The sequence below is a fragment of the Cynara cardunculus genome (genome assembly GCF_001531365.2).
Source record: "Cynara cardunculus var. scolymus isolate 2C chromosome LG 3, CcrdV1, whole genome shotgun sequence".
NCBI classification, from domain to species: domain Eukaryota; kingdom Viridiplantae; phylum Streptophyta; class Magnoliopsida; order Asterales; family Asteraceae; genus Cynara; species Cynara cardunculus.
The window spans coordinates 2,100,493-2,126,365 of NC_037530.1; the positions used below are offsets into that span (position 1 = coordinate 2,100,493).

The 25,873-nt window shown below is 33.9% G+C and overlaps 2 protein-coding genes across 3 annotated transcripts; one reads left to right on the forward strand and one right to left on the reverse strand.

Annotated features, from left to right (window-relative positions):
* The first annotated feature begins 1,264 nt into the window (after positions 1 to 1,264).
* Positions 1,265 to 6,439, forward strand: LOC112510067 (cationic amino acid transporter 6, chloroplastic-like). 2 transcript variants are annotated; one of them, XM_025115343.1, is made up of 5 exons: positions 1,265 to 1,652; positions 1,738 to 1,960; positions 2,055 to 2,403; positions 3,228 to 3,462; positions 5,620 to 6,439. In XM_025115343.1, exons 1-5 carry the CDS (start codon positions 1,271 to 1,273, stop codon positions 6,186 to 6,188), a joined length of 1,758 nt encoding a protein of 585 aa, XP_024971111.1. In that variant the 5' UTR covers positions 1,265 to 1,270; the 3' UTR covers positions 6,189 to 6,439. The 2 variants fall into 2 exon arrangements, with proteins under 2 accessions (XP_024971111.1, XP_024971110.1); XM_025115342.1 differs by having other exon boundaries at positions 1,271 to 1,622.
* A 5,011-nt stretch (positions 6,440 to 11,450) lies between these two features.
* LOC112509921 (crossover junction endonuclease MUS81) lies at positions 11,451 to 23,885 on the reverse strand. Its single transcript, XM_025115130.1, has 15 exons — positions 23,539 to 23,885; positions 22,104 to 22,192; positions 21,497 to 21,575; positions 21,300 to 21,386; positions 21,094 to 21,222; positions 20,303 to 20,537; positions 17,961 to 18,156; positions 17,350 to 17,450; positions 17,002 to 17,147; positions 16,460 to 16,517; positions 16,114 to 16,272; positions 14,628 to 14,707; positions 13,574 to 13,811; positions 12,444 to 12,530; positions 11,451 to 11,728 (listed from the first exon to the last, which is right to left on the reverse strand). Exons 1-15 carry the CDS (start codon positions 23,721 to 23,723, stop codon positions 11,624 to 11,626), a joined length of 1,974 nt encoding a protein of 657 aa, XP_024970898.1. The 5' UTR covers positions 23,724 to 23,885; the 3' UTR covers positions 11,451 to 11,623.
* Positions 23,886 to 25,873: the final 1,988 nt, after the last annotated feature.

Genomic DNA, 25,873 nt, shown 5'->3' on the forward strand with positions numbered 1-25,873 from the left:
AACTTTAAACACCAAAGTGCAACCGCATCATATCCTTTTTTGGATACTTTCTATCATATGTATATCACTTGTTATCGGCACCAATAACATCATTTCAAGCATCTAGTAATAGCAATAATCATACCAAGGTCTAACCTTCCATAACAAGACTTTGACTACATAAACACACTTTAATCTACAACAGGTGTTAATTTCTTTATTGGGAAACGAGAAACACAGTGTTTTTTCTAAAAATTAATTATTCGATACAGACTTTTACTGTAACAGTTAAAAACATTGAAATATAAAGATATTCAAGATATGCCAAATCACAACTAGTGTTTTGGTTTATTCCAAGAATGGTGGTGGGGTGTGTATATATCAACATATAAAGGTTATACCTTTTGGAAATGTGATGAAAAAGTGTAATCCTTATCTAAATGTAAAATACAGGGACCCATTTGTCAGAAGTCAATTTCATAGGGATCGAAAACAAATAGTTACACGCCTATTTGTTTTAACGTCAGCCCCCAAAAACCACAGTACGGGAGTCCCTTTAGAAAACTGACAGAAATAACCAATCAGTATATAAGATTTCATTTTTCAGTCAATTTTTACGCATAAGCCTTATGCATATGTGTAAGGATTGGTTTTCCGCAACAAAACGAAAATGAATCCTTACGTATATGCGTATGGCTTCTATACAAGGATTCCACTGTATGTATAAGGTTTCTGGATCCTTATGCAAAAACCTCTTTTGTTTTTTTTGTTTTTATCGAAAACCAATCCTTACGTATATACATAGACCTTCAACATAGGGGTATTTCCAACACAACCACTAAAAATACTACAAATTGTGGATCATTTGAACACGAAAAAAACTCAACTCCAATCACACACTAAAAAAACATTATAAATATTTTTAATAATAAATTGAGATTGTTTATTTAAAACAACTTATATTTTTCTACAAAAAAATTTATCAACTTATTATAAGTTAGAATGATTTAACTTTTTCAAAAACTTCTTATTACCGGTTTGACACCGGTATAAGATATTTATTCAAACACTCAAAAATGCTGATTATTGGTACCACACTGAAATAAAGTAATAAGTTGTCGCACCGAATGCATCAATAAGTTATTTTTAGAAGCAATTTGAATATTGTCATGCACTCCTTTGGTTGAAAAATGAATTTGGATCGCTTTGACTAAAAATCTGTAAATTTCCGCCTATAAAATCCCCTTTCGTGGCCCCAAATTACATACATTGAAGAGAAGTGAAAAAGGTGATGGACTGCCATGGCTCATCGTTCTCGAGCTTCAAATCATACTTCCATGCCCTTTCCGACACCCCTCGCCGGTTCCTCCGCCGCGCCGGTTCCGTCTCCACCACCTTCGAAGAAACCAGCCGTCTCCGCTCCCGATCGGGAGTTGATATGAGGAAAAACCTCCGTTGGTACGATCTAATCTGCTTTGGCATCGGCGGTATGGTAGGTGCCGGAGTTTTTGTTACTAGTGGTACCGCTAGCCACGATAAGGCTGGTCCCGCCGTTATACTATCGTACGCCATTGCCGGACTCTCTGCACTTCTCTCCGCCTTCTGTTACACTGAATTCGCCGTTCACATGCCTGTCGCCGGTGGTGCCTTCAGCTACATCCGTGTCACTTTCGGTTTGTTTTCACATCTACAGCTAACAACAAACAACAATAAACACAGATTCACGTGATTTCAATGTATTTCCCCCCTTTTTTTCAGGCGAGTTTACTGCATTTTTAACGGGAGCTAATCTGGTGATGGATTACGTTTTATCAAACGCAGCAGCAGCGAGAAGTTTCACAACCTATCTCGGAACCGCCATTGGAATTTCTGCAGAATCAAAATGGAGAATCACCATTTCATCTCTTCCAAAAGGTTTCAACCAAATCGACATCATCGCCGTTCTCATCATCTTAATTCTCACTCTCATAATCTGTTACAGGTCTCCTTTATTCAAAAATTTCAAATCAATTTCCAACAAAACGAAATCATTTTCGAAATTTCTGATTTCAATTTCGTTTGATTTGTTATCACAGCACAAGAGAAAGCTCTGTATTGAACATGATTTTGACAGCCTTACACATTCTGTTCATAGTATTTGTGATTATGATGGGGTTTTGGAAAGGAGACACGAAAAACTTCACGGAGCCATCGGACCCGAATCATCCGGGCGGGTTTTTCCCGTTCGGAGCTCCAGGAGTGTTCAATGGAGCTTCTCTGGTTTACGTCAGTTACATAGGATACGACGCCGTGTCGACGCTGGCGGAGGAGGTTAAGAATCCTATTACTGATATTCCGATTGGGGTTTCGGGTTCCGTCATCCTCGTTACCATTCTCTACTGTTTAATGGCCGCTTCAATGTCCATGCTCCTTCCCTACGATCTGGTATTTATATCATATTTCAATAAAAATATATATCACCAAAATGAATATTTAACCAAATTCACTTTTAGTCATTTTTGACATCGAATTCCTGTTTTAGTCAAAATATACGTAAATGTATTATATATATATATATATATACACACACACACGAAGGATCATATGAGAAAGGGAGTTAAAATGAGAAGCATAAGATGAAATATGGACCATTGATCAACTATAATCTCAAACTCATTCATGAATCGCGTATATATCTAAAAATGAAGTCTTTTCTTATGTTTCTCACTTTAATTCTTATCAAAATTGAATCCTACATGTAATGTATATCCATTAAATTCATCTTTTAAGAAAGTCATGTCATAACATAGGATGGGATACTTGTTTATTGACAAAATGTCACCAGGCATAGTCATGGTGTTGCTTCAACTTGTTGTACAATTTTCTGAGATTGTTGTACTGTTGTGGATATATACATGTGTCTTTGTAGATAATGGAAATGGTTTTCTGAAAAGGGCTTTGGCCTTGACTGATTGCTAAAAGCACAATTGTCTTATCTCAACTAATTTTTGTTTCTTGGCCTATTTGTCTTCTTTAATTTTATTTGAGTTGTAAATCATGCACAAGTGATGGTACCTTTGTGGTTATTGAAATTTTTGTGACGGTACTTTGATTGCGTTACTATTTCAACAAGATTACATGATACAATTAAAATAAATACTTTTTAGATAGAAAAGTTTTTCTTATGTTTAACATGTAATTTTCAATACAAACTTTTAATTAAATTAAATTTACTGTATAAACTAAGTAGCAAGGATTATTTTCTGCAGATAAATCCAGAATCACCATTTACAGGAGCTTTTGTTGGACATTCGAACGGGTTGAAATGGGTAACCAACGTTATCGGAGTCGGGGCCAGCTTTGGGATACTAACGTCGCTGTTGGTAGCGATGTTGGGACAAGCTCGATATATTTGTGTGATCGGAAGGTCTGGAGTGGTCCCCGTGTGGTTTGCAAAGGTTCATTCGAAGACATCAACTCCCGTAAATGCTTCAGCATTTTTAGGTAACCTTTTTTCTTTTCCTAGGTCGTTTAATAATAAAATAATCTTAAAGATTACAAGAACCATCAATAAACTAGACTCGATGATCTCATATTTTCTTTATGTCGTGACAGATACCCTTTTCTTTTTTTTTCTTTAATCTGAGATCGAGATTTACGTAAAATCTAACTAAAACAGTAATTCGATTAAAAGAGTAGCTAAAAAGGTAACACGGTCTGAAAGATCGTCTATTTTGATCTATTTCTATTTAAAATATCATCAAGATACGGGTTTTCTTTTTCAAAAACATATACAATAAAATAATAGTATTTAAAAAGTTAGGCCGCATGGGAAATTGATCCCATATGAACCGTTTCGGTTGGGGAGCATATGGTCTTGTTCATACCTTAATTTTATGAAATATTGAGGTATATAATAATAAAAACCTTGGACCTCTCTGATCCAATCTTTATAATATGTTTTAAAATCTAGAGGAAAATACGGTTGAAAAGTGTATTTTTATTGTGAATCAGAGAACTATTGAGAGCGTGTCATGTGTTCATATTCATTATGAATAATGAATGGAACGTTCGACAATATTTATGATATATGTGTCGTACTCTCAGTGGTTAGTGGTTACCCGATTTACAATGGAAATATGGTCGTCAAGTGAAAGGAACATGGTTACAATGGAAACAAGTTTCTAAAAAATCTAGTTAAAAATAGTACATACTAAAAAGTGGTGAGACAATATGATGCAAAAATGAATAGGTCATTCCACTGCCTAAAATCCAAACCCATTGTCGGTGCAACCATGTCAACTTAGGGATCTGAACTAAAATTGATAAAGTCGATAACAATAATTTTGGTTTTAATCTGATTACATATAAAGATCTTATTTACATTTAATTTTGATTATTTGAAAATACGTGATTTTTTTTTTTAAATTTTGTGGATGAATGAAGGTTCCTATACTGTTTGTGTCTAGCTGTTATAAGATTCCTACAGATTAAACTAAATTACAGAATAAATAATGCTTTTTAGTAAATATTTATGTCGTCACATGAAAATCTAGTAATTTTGACCTATATGCTTTATGTTAGTCACGTGATAATTGATACCTAGACATTTTCAAGAGAAATTTCTATCGTTTATGGTTATTATCGTTATATAAAATATTGATATTGTTTGTTTTAGTTCGTAATATATACTTATTTCATTTCTAAACGAAGGTATTTTAGAACCACAAGGGTGGTGTCTGATTGGTTTGAGCTTAGCTCCAAAGGTCAAAAGTATCAGGAGGTCTCAGGTTCAAATCCAATAAGGAATAAAAATCCCTTTTGTGGCCACGGAGGTTCTAATTTGGTGACTCCGGGCTATCTGCAAAGCAGGTGGTCGTCATGGGATTAGTCAGCTCGTATAGGGAGTTAGATATCCAGTTTAATAAAAAAAATCGAAGGTATTTTAGATTTTTTTTTTTTTTTTTTTTTGATGAGAAAGACTTGGAAAGCCACTAATTAGATGTTATCTAGTTATAGATATGAAATAAAAAAGGGATAGAAGTATGATTCCATCTTATGATTGGTGATAATCTACCTTACTTTTATTAGTAATTTGAAAGTGGGGGGATAAGCATCTTGAAAAGGAAAGTTTTATTTTGATTGGAAGAATCGTGATTACACAACTACTTACTGAAAAAACATATGCTCTGAAACCCAGTCTTCTCACGAGTTTTCCTCAACGAATCATGTTCTAAAGCGGATTTTTTTGCAAATATGAGCCCCAAAATCCTATCCTATCACTTCTCCATCATGTGGGTCTTGTGAATTCTCTCTTTTACAACCACTAATAGGATCCAATTGTTCTTAATGCCTTCATATGTTTGACTTTGACTCTCTTGCCTTATCTTCAATTCCTATTCCTCTCCTTACTCAACTTTCTTGAAAGACTTCTTGATCTACTTGTCTAACATCTTTATATGTAATCTATGTTTCTTTTCATATAATCAAAATTCCCTTTTAACTTTAAAGATTACTAGATTTTCACTTCTCACTGTGATACCTGAAATAATTGTACTGATAACACCAAACGAGTACGGTATCTTCCATCTAGAGATGGATTCTAGGTAGGTAAAATGTCTGTATACCTATACACGATCTAATTTATCAGGGCTTTTTCAGGGATTCTCACGGCGGCAATAGCCCTTTTCACTGAGCTACACGTCCTCCTCAACCTTGTCTCCATCGGCACACTCTTTGTATTCTTAATGGTCTCCAATGCAGTCATCTACAGACGTTACGTCTCAATAGAGACAACGAGCTCGTGGCCCACATTGTCGTTCCTTTTAAGCTTCTCGTTCACTTGCATCATGTTCACCCTACTATGGTGGCTAGCACCGCCCGGGAAACCAAAGGGGTTCATGTTAGGTGCATGCTCTTTAGCTGCCGTGGGGTTGGTTCAACTGTTTGTTTACATGGTCCCACAAGTGAGGAAGCCCGATTTTTGGGGGGTCCCGCTTATGCCATGGATACCATCTGTTTCAATCTTTCTCAACGTATTCTTATTGGGGAACATCGACAAACCTTCTTACGTTCGGTTTGGATTCTTTTCGGCTGTTATAGTGCTTGTATATGTTCTATACAGCGTTCATGCTAGCTTTGATGGTGAGCAAGAAGGGAATTTGTGCCAAAAAAATATTGAAATGGTGAAAGAACCAATTGACATCGAAAATCTTACCCCTAAATTGTAAAGTTGACCTTGACTTTTTTTTAAATTATTTTTCATTGATAGCGATATAAGAAGTAAGAATAGAATTGCAATTGGTGCATTTTGGCAAGTTGTATAGTGGGTGATATTGGTCCCTTTTTTGTATGCAATGTAATCCATCAACTTTTGAAGATGGTTCTCGTAGCAAAAAGGGAACAACTTTTAGGTGTTGTTTTGGTCAAACATTCAGTATATCATTTCAAAACCAACTGTGTAATTTACTGTAACTATCAATTCGTTTTGTTTTGCATACTTTACTAAACTGGCTTAACATGTTAAATACATAAGTGATTTGAATGCATCTCAAAAAACCGAATTTGAAAGATTTGTATCCTTAATCTCATGATTCGATCTTGACATCTTTAGGTTGATGTCTCTATATGGTCTCTTTCATATGTTAGCATCATTTAACTGAGTTCCATTATACCTGAGCTGAAAGTACATATTGATGCCAATATCAGTATGGCATATTAATGTTATTGTCTGTCACTTTTTTCCCATTAATTTACATTGATGATAATGGGTGAGAATGATGGCACAAATATTCGATATTCAAGAGTTGTATATTCACGTCCATATGGTTAAGCATAACCCTATGTCGGTCTATAAATATGCTCCCACACTATCTAATTCTCTTATCAATATTTCTAATGCTACGATACTCCCTCGAGTGTGGTCCTCGAGTTAATGGTGCATAAAATCGAAAGGTAAAATATCATTCGATAACACTAGGATACTTTTAGTTCAACAAAGGGTATAGTTCTGTGTTGTTTAATAGAGCCGATAAGTCACCCCACTTGTCGAACATGTGAGGGTATTTTAGTCATTTTTCCATTTAAAAGAAATTATGATGCAACTTTTCTTACATCACACATGTGCACGACTAGTACTATAAATTTGTTATTTAAATAAGATAAAATGTTAAGCGTAATAACATATATTTAGTTGTCCGTCTTTATTATGACGAAGTTTAGATCTCATGATAATCTCAAACTATGTAGACCTTACCGATTTTGTTAAAATACAGTCTGATTTTAACAATTTCGTCACTTATAGTCAAACCATATAGGTTTAGTTGCTTGACGCCAAACAACAGCATTTGAAATTCTTTCTAAACAACACTTACGGTTTTAATAGAGAATTAGACAACTCAAACCATGTTGCATAAAGCGTAATTATGAACTTTATCTCAATGTTTTGATATGTTATAGTCGATATTGTCTTAAGGCCGTAATTAATCAAATAATTTATTTAAATTATAAAAAAATTCAATCTAATTTAACAATTCAATTTAATATAAGATAATTCTCTTCTCAAACCAAGAGTTTTTCCTTTTGTACCCCCTTTTGACTAAACTTGATGCTTGAATTTAGTGGGGTTGGGAATTAAAATAATTGTTCTCTTAGGGTCTATATGTCAAGTAGATCATTTTCAAGGGGATGAAAGTAAAATTAAAGAAATCTTGATCCACCCGATGCAAAATCAAATATGCCGGATGATCTTTGTAATAAATTTGACCGGTCCATTCATATATATATATATATATATATATATATATATATATATATATAGGGCCAATATCAAATGTTAACCATTATTTTTGTGTTAACCTTATTAACTGATCTTAGTCATTCAAATCTATAATCAACGGTTAATATTAATCAATAAAAAAATTAAATTTTAAAGTTTGAATTTTAATAAGACCTAGTGAACAATGATGAAAGGGACATTTTGGGAAGAAAAAATACATTTATCAAAGGTATTCTAGTAAATTGAATTCATTTTTAACCCACAAACAATTAATGGGGAGTTACAAACAATCAAATCCCAAAAATATATGCATTCATATTATTATTATTTTTTACTATTGATCTTCCATGTTCATTTTTGTATGAATTCCTAAATCGCATAAGAAACACGGTAGTAACAATTTTCGGTATTGGTCAATTTGAACACAAATGAACTGTGAACACAATTTGAACAAAAATGAACAATCGTGAATACAATTTGAACACAAATGAACCGTGAACACATAGGAAATGAAATTACTCAATTACCCTTGGCTTTAAATTATGAACATGATAGAAACCTAATAGAAGAATGGATTGTGATTGGTTGACATGGTTTGCAAATTTAATACAAAAACTTTGGTTAACATTTTATCTTGTCCCTATATATATATATATATATATATATATATATATATATATATACACACACACACATATATATTAGATGGAGGTTCAAACAAGAACACCTTCATTTACAAGAATGCGAGAACACTCTTATCACATTTGATAATACGCATGAGAGGATGTGATGGTATGCGAAAGACGTGTTCTACGACTTAGGACGTGCCAAAGATTATGTGCGTCTATGATTTAGCATCACATGTGATGGTCTTGATGGATTATAATATCATATCAACAACATCCTTATCACATGTGATAATACTTGTAAGGTGGCTTAGTGCAAGAGCGACTTGGCCCACAACCAAGATCGTACCGAAAATCGTCCACGTCTCTGATTTAGTATCACATGTGTATCATATGTGGTAGAATAATAGTATCACATGTGTATCATATGTGATAGAATAATAGTATCACATGTGTATCATATGTGATAAAATAATAATATCACATGTGATTGTCTATAGTAAAAGAATGTTCTCGCGTTCTCATAAAATGAAAGTGTTCTCGTTTAAATTTTTCTCATATATATTATATACATATATATATATATATATATATATGTGTGTGTGTGTATGTGTGAATAAAAATAAAAAAACATCTTCAATTATTTATACATGTGTATGTGTGTATATATATATATATATATATATATATATATATATATACCAGACAGATTACTTGTATACGTCTGTAGATACCGTACAGATGAATGTTACTCAGTTTTTCATTTTTTACGGTTCTTTTCTAAACCTAACTCTATGTACATAATACAAACACGTATATGCATGTATGTTATTAAATTGAGGGTTACAATAATATTTTTTAAATTAAAAAACTCACCCTTTCTAACTTTTATTCAAAAAAAATATTAAAAATAAACAAAATTTAAACAAAATAAATTACATCACAAAAACAATCATAGTTTTCTTGTTAAATTAATACTTATATTGATAGAATTTCTCATTCGTTTAACATTTGCTAGATGCAAATAAAAGGCGTTAAGAAACTGATATAAAAGCAAAATCAGTTTTTAAAAGCTAGATATGTATATAAAGGGGAAAAGTTAAACATGTAGCAATCAGTTCTTACACAAAAAGAAGACGATAAAACTTTTTTTTTTTTAAACTAGAAGAGTCTTAAACGTAATATGCATATCAAAACAAAGGAAAGAGACATTCAAATCGATCGATGATCAAGTCATCATGTTTTAACTAACCTTTCAATAACTCAACATCAGGTTCAAGAAGGAAAACTGCAAAAAATGAAAAACCAAAGAACACGTTGTAACTATTCATCTAGATGATATGCACATGTTTATACAAGTAATTCATAAGCAATTTGTCCAGTATGCCCATGTACATGATATATACACGTGCATAAAAACCAAGAAACAACTTCAATTACTTTTAGACACATATGCAGATTGTCCAAATTAATGGTTACCAAGGTGTTTCTCAGTTTTTTATTTTTTAAGGGTTTTCCTGTTAACCTCCCTCCCATAACCCAATCATATCTATATATTATAACCATCATACTTGGTTTAAAATTCAAAATAATGAACAACAAAGATGGTGTCTGATTGGTTTGAGCTTGACTCCAAATGTCAAAAATACCAGGAGATCACATATTCAAATCCAACGAGGAATAAAAATCCCCTTGTGGCTACGGAGGTTCAAATGCGGTGACTCCGGGCTATCTACAAAGCAGGTGGTCGTCCTGAGATTAGTCGGCTCGCATAGCGGGTTGGATATCCAGGTTAATAAAAAAAAAATTCAAAATAATGATATGTTATTTGGTAGGTTTTGATTGTGGAGTAAATTGACTTAGTACGAGGCTTGAAATTAGACTAAAAACTGGATACAATATAACTGCTTCCAGTTTGGTTTTTAAAAACAAATAAACACACTATCACTCACTCAGAATTAGGGTTAAGGAGTTGTTTATTTCTCTCTTAATAGTTTTATTAAGAGGTATTATCTGAATTGTTAAGAGATGAATATTATTTGGCAAAAAAGAAAGTTTGCCTCTTAATAGTTCTAAAACCCTCTGAATAGTTTTGTATCATGGATCTCCCTTAACCATTCAACGCCCTAATTTCATTGTAAACAATTATTAAACAATTACATTTCATTTTGCATTATATCATGAGAGTCTCTTAATCATTCTGACCACTTAACCATTTTACAGCAAACCATTCAACAACTGTCAAACAGCCCCTAAGAGTGACAAAGAGCAAGTAGACCTTAATATTGTTGGAAAAGATAGATATTGTTTTCGATAAGACTTTAGGCATGCAAGGAAGGTTTAGTATAAGTATAGAAAGTGTAACTATAAGCCACATATTTGAAGAAGAAAACAAATTAAGACAAAATTATAGCAAAAAACAAATATTCCACACAGCCAAAAAAGACACAAAGCTCACAAAAGGAATTCGATTTTTCTATAACGCAAAATGAACTTATAGACACAATCGACTACCCTAATCTGTCACCTGTAACAACTCCTATCTAAAATCATGAGTTAATCTTTCGTTCTCGTTTTATTTTGTGGGTCCCATATCAATTTTCTCTATGATCTAAGTAATCAAAACCAGGGTCTTAAATGGCGTGAGACGTGGCATAGCCAATCCTCAAGCCTTAGGAGTCACGACAAGACCATGACGTTTTTCAAGACATGACTTATGATAGCAAATCTCTCTCTTTCTCTCTCTCTCTCTCTCTCTCTCTCTCTCTCTATATATATATATATATATATATATATATATATATAAACGTATGTTGTCTACTATTACTCAATGATTTAATGATATTAAACAACTTTAATTAGGTTATATATTAAAAACCAACAAATAACACATAAAAGGTAAGAAAAATCAAATATCATGCTACAAAAACCACACATCAGGACATAGCATGCCACAGGCTTAACGTGGCATCTGACACAAGCCTTGAGCAACAGCAGCTGCTATAGGAGCCTATTAGAACACTGATCAATACCCACAATTATCATTTTATTTCTCTCAAATCATATAAATAATACCCACAAAATAAAAAAACAGTACCAAGAAGAACTACTGTAATTTTCTCATTCTCACATAGGATACCCAGATAATGTTAAATACTTCTAACTAACAAGACCACAACTTCCAAAATATAAACATTTATATTCCTCTTAAAGAATGAGTTCAAGAGAATTTACCATTTGTTAGAAGATGTATGTAATGCAATCAAGCACCCCAAATGAATTGGAAAATATTTCTGCTAGCAACTCCACTTATCACATTCTTACTCTGCTTCTTCAACAGTTCCTCTTGTGCACTTATGTCACCATCCTTGCAATCCAAAACACAAAACTCAAAATCACAAATAACAGGCAATCTTTTACCAAACAAAACCAGTCAACATGTATACCAACTGTACCAATTAAAGCCAGTTGGTAGTACCGTACAAGGTAGATAACATTGGAAGTTGCGTATCACGGCAGTCGGCAGCACCATGGTACTGACTGACTTAATTATTTATTAGTTTTTGTATTTTTTTTATATATTGGATATTAGACGTTGTAACTTTAACTATTTTTTTTTTTTGAACATTTGAATGTTTGCATACCCTTAAGCATTACATGTGTTACCTGGAAACTCAAAATGTCACTCAAAATTCAAATAAAATGGCAAGGTTTTCATATATGTAACTTGAAGTTGGTATAAAACCGTACCAATATCTACCAACCGTAAAAAGTTGGTACCAAGTACAATTGGTTGGAACATGGTATTGGATTTTGCGTACCAATTATAATTGGTTCGTACACTGTATACATTGGAGAAAAAGATTTGGTACCACACCAAGACCAACCTTACAGATGACTTGTGAAGATTAAGAAACTTGTTCACTTTTCTAAATAAAGGTATAATACTAGATTTGGCAACGTTCCCATATTATAATATTTACCAACAAGGATAAGAATATATATGTTTTCCAAAAGAGGGTATTTTTGTAAATAATTAAACGGGATCATACCAACATCGTCACAAAGTAAAGAAAACTCACAAGATTCGAGTAGGCACGAGAAAGTGATAGAACTGTTGGGTATAAATCCAGGACAGCAATGGCAACATCTTCGGTCACCTGTGGAACCTGCAAGAAGAATTGCATTATAGACAATCAAGTGATAGAGATATTCCATTAACGTAATTTTATGTTTATAAAAGACTGTCTACAGTGATAAGTGGAAGGCTTTAGGGTTTTAATTTGGCATGAATAGTTCGGTAACTTACCAATCTTGTCTTATCTCCATGATTTTTGTTCTACCTATTTTGGTGGGACAGATAAAATGCATTGTTGTCCCACTTAAAAGCCCTTTATGTTTTTTTATGAATGGTTTTCCATTAAGTCCTGTATGGATGAAGTTATCTGTATGGAGTTAGTCTGTGGGTATAGATTGAGAAGCTTTTTTGTTCGGGTTTTTTTCCATAAATGGAAGGAGCGTGTTTTTTAATTGGGAGGGGTAGGTTTGGAATATTTTTGGCTTTCTACATAAAGCTCCCCCTAGTAGCTTACTGAATAAGTCACTTTCTATATCATTAAGCCACTATCAAACAATCATGTATAACTGACGGAATAAGTTGCGAGTTTCATTAAGCTCATTAAGCTGCTAACAAACAGGCCCTAATCCCTTAATGGGTTAAGTTGTCTGTCTGAATAAATATGTTTGGTTAAGGGACGGGAGACCGATGGGTTTGAGGGAGGCAAAGAGAGGGTTGGATTATTTCTGGTATTAATTTGTTTGAGGTGGCTTAATGGGGAAAAGTGAGGGGTCCCGACTTATTCTATATAATCATTTTGGCTTAATGGCTTAACGATTAACCCGTAAAGAAACACTCGTGCTTGGTAGTGGCTTAATGATTTAGAAAGTGGCTTATGCAATAAACTTCTAGGGTAGAGCTTTATGCAGAAAGCTAAGTTTTTTACATACATGCCCCTCCCAAATTAAGATACACTTCTTTTGTCTATTAAAGGAACCCTTCCAAACAAAAAAAATTCTCAATCTATACAGACAGATTAATCCACACAAACAACTTTATCCGTACATAAATAAATGAAAAATAACCAACCAAACAGCCCCTAGCAACGTTAAATTGGAAGAACAAAAGAGAGACATAAATATTTAAGTCTCGTACCTGCATGAGCTGGATAGCAAATACATCACTCACTGTCATCTGATCCAACTCTTGGCACCTCTTGATAAATTGATCGAAAGGAGGGCAGACTGGGAAATCTTGATTTTGGGCTTCATTGCCAAGAGATTTGTAGTATTCTATTATTGATCGAGTAAGATGCCCGTATTTGTGTAGTGTGTCTACTAAGTCATTTGTTCTCTGCACATCAAACCCCTCCAGAATCTCGGTTGTCATACAACTACAAATACCCACATATGATCGGTATAAAAATCAGCAGAAAGAGTGATACAAACATTCAAACAAACTGGCGTTTTCCCTGATTTCTTGAAATAGAGTTACGTAAATTCTTTACCATGTTCTATTATAGTAAAGCCAATGTTTAACTGGAACTTAGTGTCTGTTTGTTAGCAGCTTAATGAGCTTAATGGGACTCACAGCTTATTCAGTCAGCTACACATGACTGTTTGGTAGTGGTTTAATGATATGGAAAGTGGCTTATTCAGTAAGCTTCTAGGAGGAAGCTTTATGCAGAAAGACAAGTTTTTCCAAACTTGCCCCTCCCAATTAAAAACACACTCCTTCCATGTATGAAAAAACCTCCCAAACAAAAACATTCCCGATCTATACAGACAGATTAATCCACACAAACAACTTAGATCTTGTGCACCTGTGGGATAGAAATTTAGCACATTTCAAACAGTATGGCACCAAAAGAACTTCATTTAGGTACAAAAATCTACACATAATATTATGGTATCCCAAAAACTATTTTCTAGAAATTGGTTGACTGATGAATTCCAGGTAAAATGTGAAGAAAATTAAGTTCCTTGGACTCTTGGAGGTTAGTAAGAACCCATATAGAGATATTATTAGCTGTTAAGTAGATAAAGGCCAGAAAAAAAATGGAAGTTCAAAAAACTAGAATGCAAAGCAAATGAGGTTGATAGATATTGGTCGTGATATTATGAGTATTATGACGGAATAATAGTTATCATTAGATGAAAGCAAGTAGAAAGATACTAGTCCATAAAGACGACGTAAAAATTGTACTTACGCTGTTTTAATACTTTCAGCACCTTCGCAAGTATTGGGATTACCTTCTACTAGGTATATCAGCCTTTTGAGTCCAGACCTCTTGATTAAGAAAAGAAAAAAAAAAGATAACAATTCTTCAAAAATAATGTAAGGGATGGATTGTAGTGTTGCAATGATAAACAAGATGATATAAAATCTTAAGGACTCTATGCTCTATGTTATACAGTGAGCATGCATACCATAATAATGGTGCGTTTGGTACACTGGACAGGACAGAACAGAAGAGGGATCACTATTTCATGTTTGACAGAACTTTTATGTGGAACAAAGTAGATCAGGTGTGTTCCACCCCCACCCAATGGAACAAGGTGAAACAGACCTATATTTTACCAATATAACTTCAAAATAAAACATAATTCTCTTCTAAAACATCAAATACGACTCCCTCTCTACATTTTATTCATTATTTAAATTTTATTTATTGTATTTTATGCTCTTTAAACTTTACTTTACTGTCCTCAAAATATTATTTTTATACGGTTTCTATACTTTCGACGGATGAAACTAGTTAATTAGAATAATAATTGTATCAAAATAATAAGATTTTGTTTCTCATATGGTTCTATAAGTCATTATGGTTTATATATTCAAATGAACCTCTAACGTGTCCACTTAATCCCCACTTAGTGACCACCGAGCTCCGCTTAAGGTCTTTTAGAAGACTGATATTATACAAATCAACTCATGGTTTTAAAAATCGTTTGAGGTGCGCCTCGAGGCGAGGTGGCCCAAAACCAAACCTGAGGCGGCGCCTGGACAAGGTTTACGCCTTGGTCCAGTGAGGTGGTTCAGGAAAGCATGAGGTGCTGTCGAGGCGTACGCCTCAGATGGTATGCTGTTATGTTTTTTGGCTTTTTTATAAGCTTTATGGCAGTAGTAGTACATTCTCTTTATGATGTGTCTTTTATTTTATTTTTAAACTAAAAGTCAAAGCCAAATGGCCCTAACGTGTACTTTTAATATTTTAAAACTCAAAAAACTAGTACTTTCTCCCCTCAATCAAAAAGTGTGTTTTGACCCTTCCTCTTCCTCCAAGTAACCAATTTTTTCACACCCTCTCAGCCTATCTCACGGTTTCTGTCAAGAACCACTGAACCAACGCCTCTCGGTAATTTAGTATTATATATATATTCGATGTAAATGTATATATATTTGTGTAGTATATATATTTCTGCCTCGGGGCTTAAGCATCGGACCGCCTCGAGGCTTACCCTCTCCTCCTTGAGGTAAAACGCCTCGAGGCCTGATTCCGCCTTTTAAAACCTTGCAAATCGTTAGCAAGAAACAGGACACGGATGCCTACAATTTCCATTATTGAAAGTTATATCGACTACACACAGAAACAGAAGGAAGGATACCTGGTCAGAACCAGGTAGTGGGGAACTGGGGATGGGAAGTGTTAAAAGTAAAGGAAAAAATGTAGCAAGGTCAGTAAGAAACATCACCAGGATTCGCACTTTCTGCTCTTTGTAACGGTTGTCCCTGATGGAAGACCGAAGGTCATTAACATTCTTCCTCTCAACGATAAAATCAAGAACGTATTCACTACCAAGATGCTTATGGCGAGCTATCCAAATACCATCTCCAACGGGTAAGCGTCGGACCTGTGAAGAATTATGATCTTAAACTTAACAGCTTAACCGGCAGATATGAGAGAAAGATCGTCAAAAAATATGTGTTTTGATGTAACGTTTCTCGTTATTAGGATATTTGATTGCTAGATTGCGAGTCAATTCATGTTCATCAATTTACACTGTATGTAGCTACTGCAGGCTATAAGTTAAAGTGCACCTCAATTGGTATTTTTAAATGTTTTCGGAGATTCTCAAGAAGATTTCTAGACCTTGACCTGAAATCAAAAAGAACAAAATCAATATTTGATCAGTTATGATTTAACACTATTCTGCACAATTCTTCATTATATATACCTACTTTCCAGTGAGATATACTAGGTCAGTTTGATTTGGTGTGTTTATAATTATATATTATATTTATATTAATTGAAAAATAATTACTTAAAACATATGACTATATACAATAAATATATATTATATATATATATAATCATTGGAGTTGTTTCTTGGTTTTTATGCATGTGTGCATGTTATGCACATGTGCATACCGGACAAATTGCTTACAAATTACTTGTAAGCACATGTGCATATCGTCCAGATGATTTCCCAAGGCGTTCTCCGTTTTTCCTTTTTTTGCGCTTTTCCCCTGAACCTGACCCTATAATTATATATACAAATTTGAATCTTACAAATTGTTGAAAATATGCATATTCTGATTTTGAAGCAATTGTTCAAAACAATTAAACTGCAGGTACTTACTCCTTAGTGAACTTCTCCCGATCATCCAATATTAGAACCACTTCATATATATCCACGAACCGCTCTCCAAACATCAAAGGTGGCATTGATAAAACATTCAATTTAGCTTCTAGATTATCCCTACCTCGTTTATGCACATCCTGGTCCTATAAAATCATGCATAAGAAGAAAAAAAGGTGCTCAACATCCATGCTATATTTTCTAGATACAAAAAAGTCGATAAAATAGTTTAAAAGATAAACTCATTTTCTAGAAAAACATGAAAGAAAGATAACAATATCATGCCCCAAAAATTTGCATCCCTCAAACTTCAATTGCTGGTGATTAGATTGCAAGCTTAACACTCACAGTTGATGAGCAAGCTTTCAAGGAAGGCTTTGGGATTTCAGATCTCCATGCAGAAGCTAAATTCGCCACACCTGTTTCACTTCTAAAAGGATCCGCTAGTCCTGGATATCAAAGAAGTACTCACTGTTAAAGAGTCATGGTTAAGGAATGAATTATTGGGTCCCGTTTGGTTTGTAGGATTGGATAGGATTTGGAGGGATTTGGAATTCAATTCCACTCCAATCCCATGATTGGTTCAAATGATTGTTTGGATTTGAAATGATGGATTTCATTGAAATCCCATGTTAGAAATCCCATGGGGGTTGTTGGTACTTCGCAGGATTTTGTAGGATTTGTGTGTAATAATGTTATAAAATATGTTAAAAACATTTGTTTTATAATAATCAAACAATAAAAGATAATTTAATTATTTTTATAATTTGTTTTTATAAATTATTAATAAAAAAATAGAATTTAGTTCCATTCCAAATCCTACAAACCAAACACACCAAAGATTCCAAATCTAAATCCCTCCGATTTCAAATCCTTCCACGAAATCCAAATCCCTCAAAATAATTCCATCAAACCAAACGCCTCTTAGTTTCTTAATTCTTATACGGGTATATTATTACCATCTTTACGAGTGAAAGAACTTGATGATTCTTCCAGAATGTTCTCAGAGTCCAAAGGTGAACTGTAAACTTCAACTTCCCGAAGACGACATAAAACAGATAGCCAAAGTGAAGATGTGTCCTCGTATGGTGACTTTTCTGCAACCTCAGAAAAAGCACGGATAACTTGTTCTTTGGAGTACCCCATGCACACCAGCTGCATATAATAGAATGCAGGCCTATAAAATATTTAATGGAAAAACTATAATAGAACCCAAAAAAGTGATCAAAGAGTCAAGTTTATATCTTATATATGCTTATTCAGTGTGAGAATATGTGAAACCCCATTAGATTACTCTCCAAAAGAGCCCTTGAGGAGAGAAGGAAGGTTACAACATATATAAAGAAGAAATGGTCCAAGTCTAGCCGATGACAGACTGCAACACGCCCCCTCAAACGGAGGCTAGACGGACACATATTCTCCTAGAGTGTTGAGAGGGGGCTAGACGAGTACAGACTGTCGAGTCCCTAGAGTGGTACATCTTTGGCTCTAATACCACGTGAGAATAAGTGAAACCCCATTACGTTACTCTTCAAAAGAGCCCTTGAGAAGAGAAGGAAGGTTCCAATATATATATATATATATATATATATATATATATATATATATATATAGGGGAGCGATCAAATAAAAACCACTCAATTTGTAAAAACCGTAAAAACCTCATTCCACCAATCATAATTTTTCATTTTGTTCATTTTTTTGTAATTANCGATCAAATAAAAACCACTCAATTTGTAAAAACCGTAAAAACCTCATTCCACCAATCATAATTTTTCATTTTGTTCATTTTTTTGTAATTATAAGAGGTTGATTAATCATTTTTATTGTGGAGGATGTTAATCATGGATATTATCATCTTCATTATTTTAATTTTAGAGAAATACATGAAACAGTTACATTAAAATTTCATTAAGTAGTATATGGAACAATTTCATAACCATATATGAAACAACTTCATCAAAAAAAGTATTATATGAAACAATTTCACAAGATTAAACAATTTCATGAAAAAATTTCATAAGATTATGACGGATGAGAGTAGTTTTTACGGTTTTTACAAATTGGAGTGGTTTTCATTTGATCGCTCCTCTCTCTCTCTCTCTCTCTCTCTCTCTATATATATATATATATATATATATGAGAAATGGTCCAAGTCTAGCAGATGTGGGACTCCAACACTCAGTATGTCTGATGCATCGAGTTGAAAGTTAAACTCGGATTCAAATGCAAGCCAAAGATAATGAAAATACATCTCTCCTCAGTAGAGGAGCAAAAACAAGTACCTCCATGCATACATATATACTAGAGAAGGAGAGGAGTAAAATATGAATCTTTAGAATATTAGAGAATCCTAAGAGATTATGAGTTTCAAAAGATAATAAAATATATAACTAGAGTTTCATTCTAAGACCCACCTAACTACCCAAGAGTAAAAACATAAAAATGGTTAAGCTCCGGTCCCAATCCAAACTCCAATATTTGAGCAAGTATTTTGAGACTGAAATATTATCATACATCCCTCACATTTTAAAACCACATTTCAAAAAAGCTCTAAAGTTTTCAAGTGGGACTTCAGACAACTGATCCATACCCTATCAAACATTTAGGCAGAAACATGTAAAGGCCTTGATATGGTTTTGTTTTGGACACTAGCCAAGAGCTCATACGAAATGTCATGCTAGCTCAGCTTATTTAAATATAAGAGAGACATGTTTAGTAACAGCAGTCCATATAAAAGAGCAACAGTTCTGTGCTTGTGGGAGATAAAAATGAAAATGGTTGTGTTTACGGTGAGAGGAAATGATAAAATAATATGAATCAAAAAGTGTACAAGGAGAGAGAGAGAGAGAGTGTGTGTGTGTGTGGAACCTGCAGATAGCTTCGTGTTTTTGTGTGTGTATTTTGTGTGGGAAAGATCATGTGAGTGAGTTGGCCTTCTACTTGACCTGCTACTCATTTTTTTCCTACAGAGCATGATCTTCCCTCACACTAGGACTTGCATACAGTAAATGACAAATAATAACCCCCTATGAAGCAATGTGCAGAAGATTAATATGTGCAAATATATAACTCTACATCTTACGTTATGTAATGTGTCTTTTCTCATCAGCTGTTCAAAGCTTTTAACTTCTGATTGGAATGTGATCATTTAATTTGTTGAAACAAGCTGAGCTGAACACGATAGCATTCCACTGGGTCCAAAAATTGGCAACCCAATTTCCAAGACCCCCAAATGCTAACTTGGATGAAGAGAAAAGTAATATCTGGAACTGTTTCAAACACACAATACTTAGTTTACCTTATTAAGAGTATCAGGAGGAATCTCGACTGATTTTTTCTGACAACTTGAAGATGTATGCTGAGATGTCACATCTTCCACCGACCTAGCATGAGTGCACACTGGATCTTTCATGTTGTGCAGGTTTAAATCCAAAGTTTTATCCCCAGTAGTAAGATCCTCTACAGGATCAACCAATCCAGATCTCAACAGACAATCGCGTGCAGCTTCTTTTCCTTGCTCAGTCAGCATGTACCTGAAATAAAAGATTCCAAAAGTAAGGGTAAGATGTTGGGTTCAACTTATCATCCTTGACACAAAGATGCTATATAACCAACAAGCTTTGAGGACTCATTATCAATCTCTTGACTTGTTTATAAGTAATCTTTTTCAATAAAAATGGTTCATTATGATCAAATTTCATCCATTTCAAAACCCCACAAGCTGCTTTACTCAAATGATTTATAAAAAGCCAAAAAAGAATGATTATTTGATCTCCGATACTTATCTTTCACATGGAAGCGTCCATAGGACTTCTAAGTATGACGTTTCATTGATTTACAATGAAGACAACCTAGGCTTAAAGGAATTACAATCGCAAGTTATATTCGGTTTCAAGGTGAAAAAAAAGAGTAGAGGAAACTGAGACTTCAACATTTTGATTGATGTCAACAAAAGAAGAGTATATTGGAGGGCGAGTAATGTAAATCAAAATTGAAGCAAAACACACAGTAACTGAAAGATCATTGCCATCTGAGCGAAAAATAAAAAGACAATAGTAAACAAGAAGCAGTAAGCCAAAATGCAATTACTTTGCAGGGCAGCTTGATTTTACAGCCAGCCCTTTGTCTATCAACTTTTTCATGCAACTCCATCCGCTGTACCAATCCCTGTCTGAACTAACTCCAAACTGACCCGGTTTCCCTTTTCCTGCTGTAGGCCTGTAAAAATAAAACACCATAACAAGACACCATCATTTACTTCAGGTACATAAAAGCTGAAAAATGAGAAGACATACATTATAGGTGAGCGAGACAGGCCACTTGCTTCAGCAGCGTCAATTAGCTCTTGTTTTCGCATAAAATCGTTTCCATTAGCAATTCCCCTAGCATCAAAAAAACCCTCAAGATGTTATTATTAAACCGTAAGTAACACAAAAAAAGAAGAAGGAAAAGGATATGGTTGAGGTCAAAATCTACAATGTATCCTATTTACCTGTAAAGAGTGATCAATAAAGCATACGCCACAGAGTTCTTCTGAGGCACATATTGCGTGTTTCCCTTATTTCTCCCACCTGTAGCATTAAACAGATAAAGATTGATGATAATGAAAGCAATCAGTAACTCCAAGGTCACTAAGGGCATGTTCTATAAACCTTTTTTACGAAGGAAATGAAGGAAAGGGAGGGAGAAGGGAGGAAAGTAAAAAACTCGTGTTCTCAAAAAAAAAATTAGGAGAGAAAGGAAAGGAAACAGAAGGAAAATAATGATAAGTTTCCTCCCAAAACTTTCTTTCCAAATGTGGAAGGAAAGGAAAGAAAGAAATTAAAACCCTTAAAAAAGATCATTAAAATTACAAAACTACCCAACCTTTCATTATAAAGGATATATTTTGAAAGGGTATATTTGTAAAAATGACATCTTTCTTTGTCTCTCTCTCCTGTTCAAGAAGAAGAAAAATTATTTTCTTTCTTTTCCTTCTTTTTCGAGAACACAAATAATTTCCTTCCCTTCCTTTTCCATCCATTTCTTTTCTTTTCTTTTCTCTTCTCCCAAATTCGAGAAGACGGTATAAACAAAGTGTGAATCCAGAGAGGATTTACCCCTTTGTATCATCCCTTCATTCTCAGCAGCATCAGAATCAGTATTAAAGAAATCTTTCATGAGTCTCAAAATCCACTTTCCAACACCTCTGGCACAATGAAAACAAAAGAATGTTCATACTAGAAGAATCCGGCTGTGCTAATAAAGCCACGCTTCTCATTAACCAAAAACACCATAGAAGTTCTTTAAGCGAAAACACAAGGGTAATGCCCGATTGGTTTGAGTTTGGGCTCCGAAGGTCAAAAGTGCCAGGAGGTCCCAGGTTCGGATCCAAGGAGGAATAAAAATCCCCTTGTGGCCACGGAGGTTCAAATGGCGGTGACTCAGCGAGTGGTCCCCCTGGGATTAGTCGGCTCGCATAGCAGGTTGGATATCCAGGTTAATCAAAACAAAAAAAAAGTATCAACAATACTACATGCTACCATATTGTTATGGGTTATATAGTTAATAATTGCACTTTATTGCAATTTTATTTTCCTAAAAATATGTCTTTTCATTTCCTTAGCAGAGGAGCACCATATTGCAAGAAATAAAGTGAAATGCATTCATCTTGACAAGAGAAGCAAGATCCATAAATTAGCTTAATATAAAACGATGTATAAATTAATTATAATTACTCCAATATCAACGAATTACAGTTGAGGATTTTGTGTTCCACCATTGTTAACCATTAAAACTCAAATCTAAGTTTCGATATGTTACTGTAGCCTTCTAGTTTTCCTGTGACAATGCCCAGTGGTAGCACAAAAACGAATCACAGTGGTAGCACAGTTAAGGGTCGTAGTGTAATGTAATCAATGGTGGCATGAGCCACTGCTCCTTCCTTAGTGGATCAGCCCATGCCTATATGAATTCAGTCCAGTTGACTAATACAACAGTACAGAGACCGAACTCCCATTTAAGGGTAACATCACATATGATTATAGAGTAAAATCACATGTCAATCAGTGCTGTGGTGAATGATTCAAATCAGTTGGTTTTTGAAAAGCTGGCTAAGAGTAACCAATAACATACAAATGGTTGAAGCATTGTGTTCCTAATTCTTATGCAATGATCCTATCAAGTACTACTCCTGATGTATTACTTTGGATAATAATAAATAAAATAAAAACAGCTAAATTTTGAATTTGGATGTTAAGGGCTTAAGGCTTGTAAATTCAAATGAACTGGAGTGTTTTGAAGTAAATTTAAGCCAAAATTATGTCATTTTTGTCGTCAAGCCCTCCGGCATTTGTTGAATTGGATGGTTTTATTTGAGGGCCTTCATGCTACAACAAATTTATTATATTGTTGTGGATGTTATGAAGTGAAATGTAATTACCACTGTTCTACAACAGTGTAGTACACGATAACTCCTAAAACATACAATTATTCAAAAGAAACTTCAAATTTACGACAAATGTCACAACACTTTAGACGGTAAAAAAACGTTACTTGACTTTGGAGAAGTCCTTGAGGGTTTTGATTGGGGTCTTGGAACTGCATACGTTCTTGGAGGCCTTCAATAACGTCATAGCGTTGCTCTCTGAAATTCCTTTGGGTGTATCCTCCATTTCCTTTTGCTTTTTCAACATGAACTCCACAAGCTCCACATTTTCGGAGCACACTACTCTATCCATACTTGATCAATTTAGAGGCCGTTTGATAGATGCTATATGATTTGCTGCAAAATGATTAATAAACTTCGTATGATTTAGCACATTATGAAATATTGTTGTTTAATAAGCGTTCTAAATAAACAGTATGGATGACAAAAAAATTAACCATTTCTAACCCTCTTTACGATTTCGTCTTGAATGAAATATGATTGTTTGACAAGTGTTCTGAATTAATAAATTACTTTGCAAGTATATCATTTTGCAAATATAAATTACAAATTTACAATATATATATATATATATATATATATATCACATTGCAAATATAAATTACAAACATAACATCAGTGACAATTTGGGACATCAAACCCTATGTATCAGAATAAGCATTATATATATATATATATATCACATTGCAAATATAAATTACAAACATAACATCAGTGACAATTTGGGACATCAAACCCTATGTATCAGAATAAGCATGATTCTGAGGAGAAGAAAAGTGTTTGTTTGTTGATCCAGGAACATGGACCTAAACAAGTGAAGATTCAGGCTTAAATTTAGTTTAGTTTGTGGTATTGAATTGGATGGAACTCAAGAGGGTTTGTTTTTGTAGAAAAATTTTGAGGGTCCATGCACACATTTGTATATATATATATATATATATATATATATATATATATATATGTATATATATATGTATGTATGTATATGTATATTAGACTTCAAAACAGGGATGGGAGGTAGGTTTCACTTCTTTCAAACCTGCAATCTCAACTGCAGCAAAAATGGAGAGCACGATATTTAAATTTCTCCTAATCTCAAGTGATGAAATTCCCATCTGAAGTTGATTTCAGATTTGACTTACACGGCATAACAATTCCTTTCTGGGTTTCCAAACTCATGAATAACCCAATTCAATTCCCACAAGAAAACCTTAAATAAACTCATTTTTACGATCCGTGAAGAACAACGACGAGAACCAAAAGAGCAAATCAGAACCAGGGTTGCTAATAAGGAATAGAAATCAAGATTTAAACCTCACCTGTATAAATATTACTTCAAAAAAAGTAGGCACAACATAAACAGCATCGAGAAGAATGAAAGGGAACTATCGCACAAAATTAGGGCTTTCACCAGAAGATTCACCTTGTTAGTTGTGAGAAGAAGCAGCAACAGAGGCTTGTGTCATTCGCAGTTCGATAAACGATTGCAAGGGTTTCAATAAAATTGATGCCCCCTATCAGCAGAGCGATTCAAACCCTTCCATAAATTGGCCAAACAGCATTTGGGTCCACATTTTCGGGGCACGCTACTCTATCCATTGTTGATCGATTAGGGTTTTGACATAAGAATGCTAACAAAGATAATCTAGAGCAGATTTTGATCCACAATTGTGACGAGTACACGTAGAAGAAATTGAAGTAGAACTTATCGTATTTCTTTATGGATTTCAGTGGGCAGCCATTGTAGAATCATATGGAGCCGGTGAAAGAACTCCTCCCGCCTTTTCGTAGCCAATTTTCAAATCCATGTTTGTTCCGAGTTATTGAGAATCAAACTCAAATTAGGGGATTTTTAGGCATATAATTGAAATGATATTCTAATAATAGGGGATCTTTAGGCATATAATTTAGATGATATTTTAATTAAATTGTGGGTACTGTTTGGCAGTTGCAGAATGATTAAGTGGCCAGAATGATTAAAAGACTTTCATGATATAGTGTAAAATAAAATATAATTATTTGGTAATTATTTACAATGAAACTAGGACGCTGAATGGATAAGGGGAACCCATGATACAAAATCATTCAGAGAATTTTAGAACAATTAAGAGACATACTTTTTTTTCCCAACAAGATTCACCTTTTAACGATTTAGAGATTCTTTCTTAATAGAAGTATTAAGATGTAAACAAATAGTTCCTAAACTATTTGTTAAAAGTTTCTATTTTTTGAAATTATGATTTTCATCTTTATGGTTTATAATTCATTATTTATTTTTTTTATGATTTAAAATTTATGTTTTTTCATCCCTACGGTTTACAATTCAATTCTATTTTAATCTTTCATACTTAAAAGTAGTGTTTTAGCCTTAAGGACGAAAATAGAAATGAATTACAAACTATAAGGATTAAAATCGAAATTTCCAAACCATAAGGACAAAAT

Coding starts and splice junctions, on each gene's coding strand:
- LOC112510067 (XM_025115343.1), top strand. CDS start 1,271: ATGGACTGCCATGGCTCATCGTTCTCGAGCTTCAAATCATACTTCCAT. Junction 1,653..1,737: donor CTACATCCGTGTCACTTTCG/GTTTGTTTTCAC, acceptor CCTTTTTTTCAG/GCGAGTTTACTGCATTTTTA. Junction 3,463..5,619: donor AAATGCTTCAGCATTTTTAG/GTAACCTTTTTT, acceptor GGGCTTTTTCAG/GGATTCTCACGGCGGCAATA.
- LOC112509921 (XM_025115130.1), bottom strand. CDS start 23,723: ATGGATAGAGTAGTGTGCTCCGAAAATGTGGAGCTTGTGGAGTTCATG. Junction 22,193..23,538: donor AAGGACTTCTCCAAAGTCAA/GTAACGTTTTTT, acceptor TCATTGTGCCAG/AGGTGTTGGAAAGTGGATTT. Junction 21,387..21,496: donor TTATTGATCACTCTTTACAG/GTAAATAGGATA, acceptor TTTTGATGCTAG/GGGAATTGCTAATGGAAACG.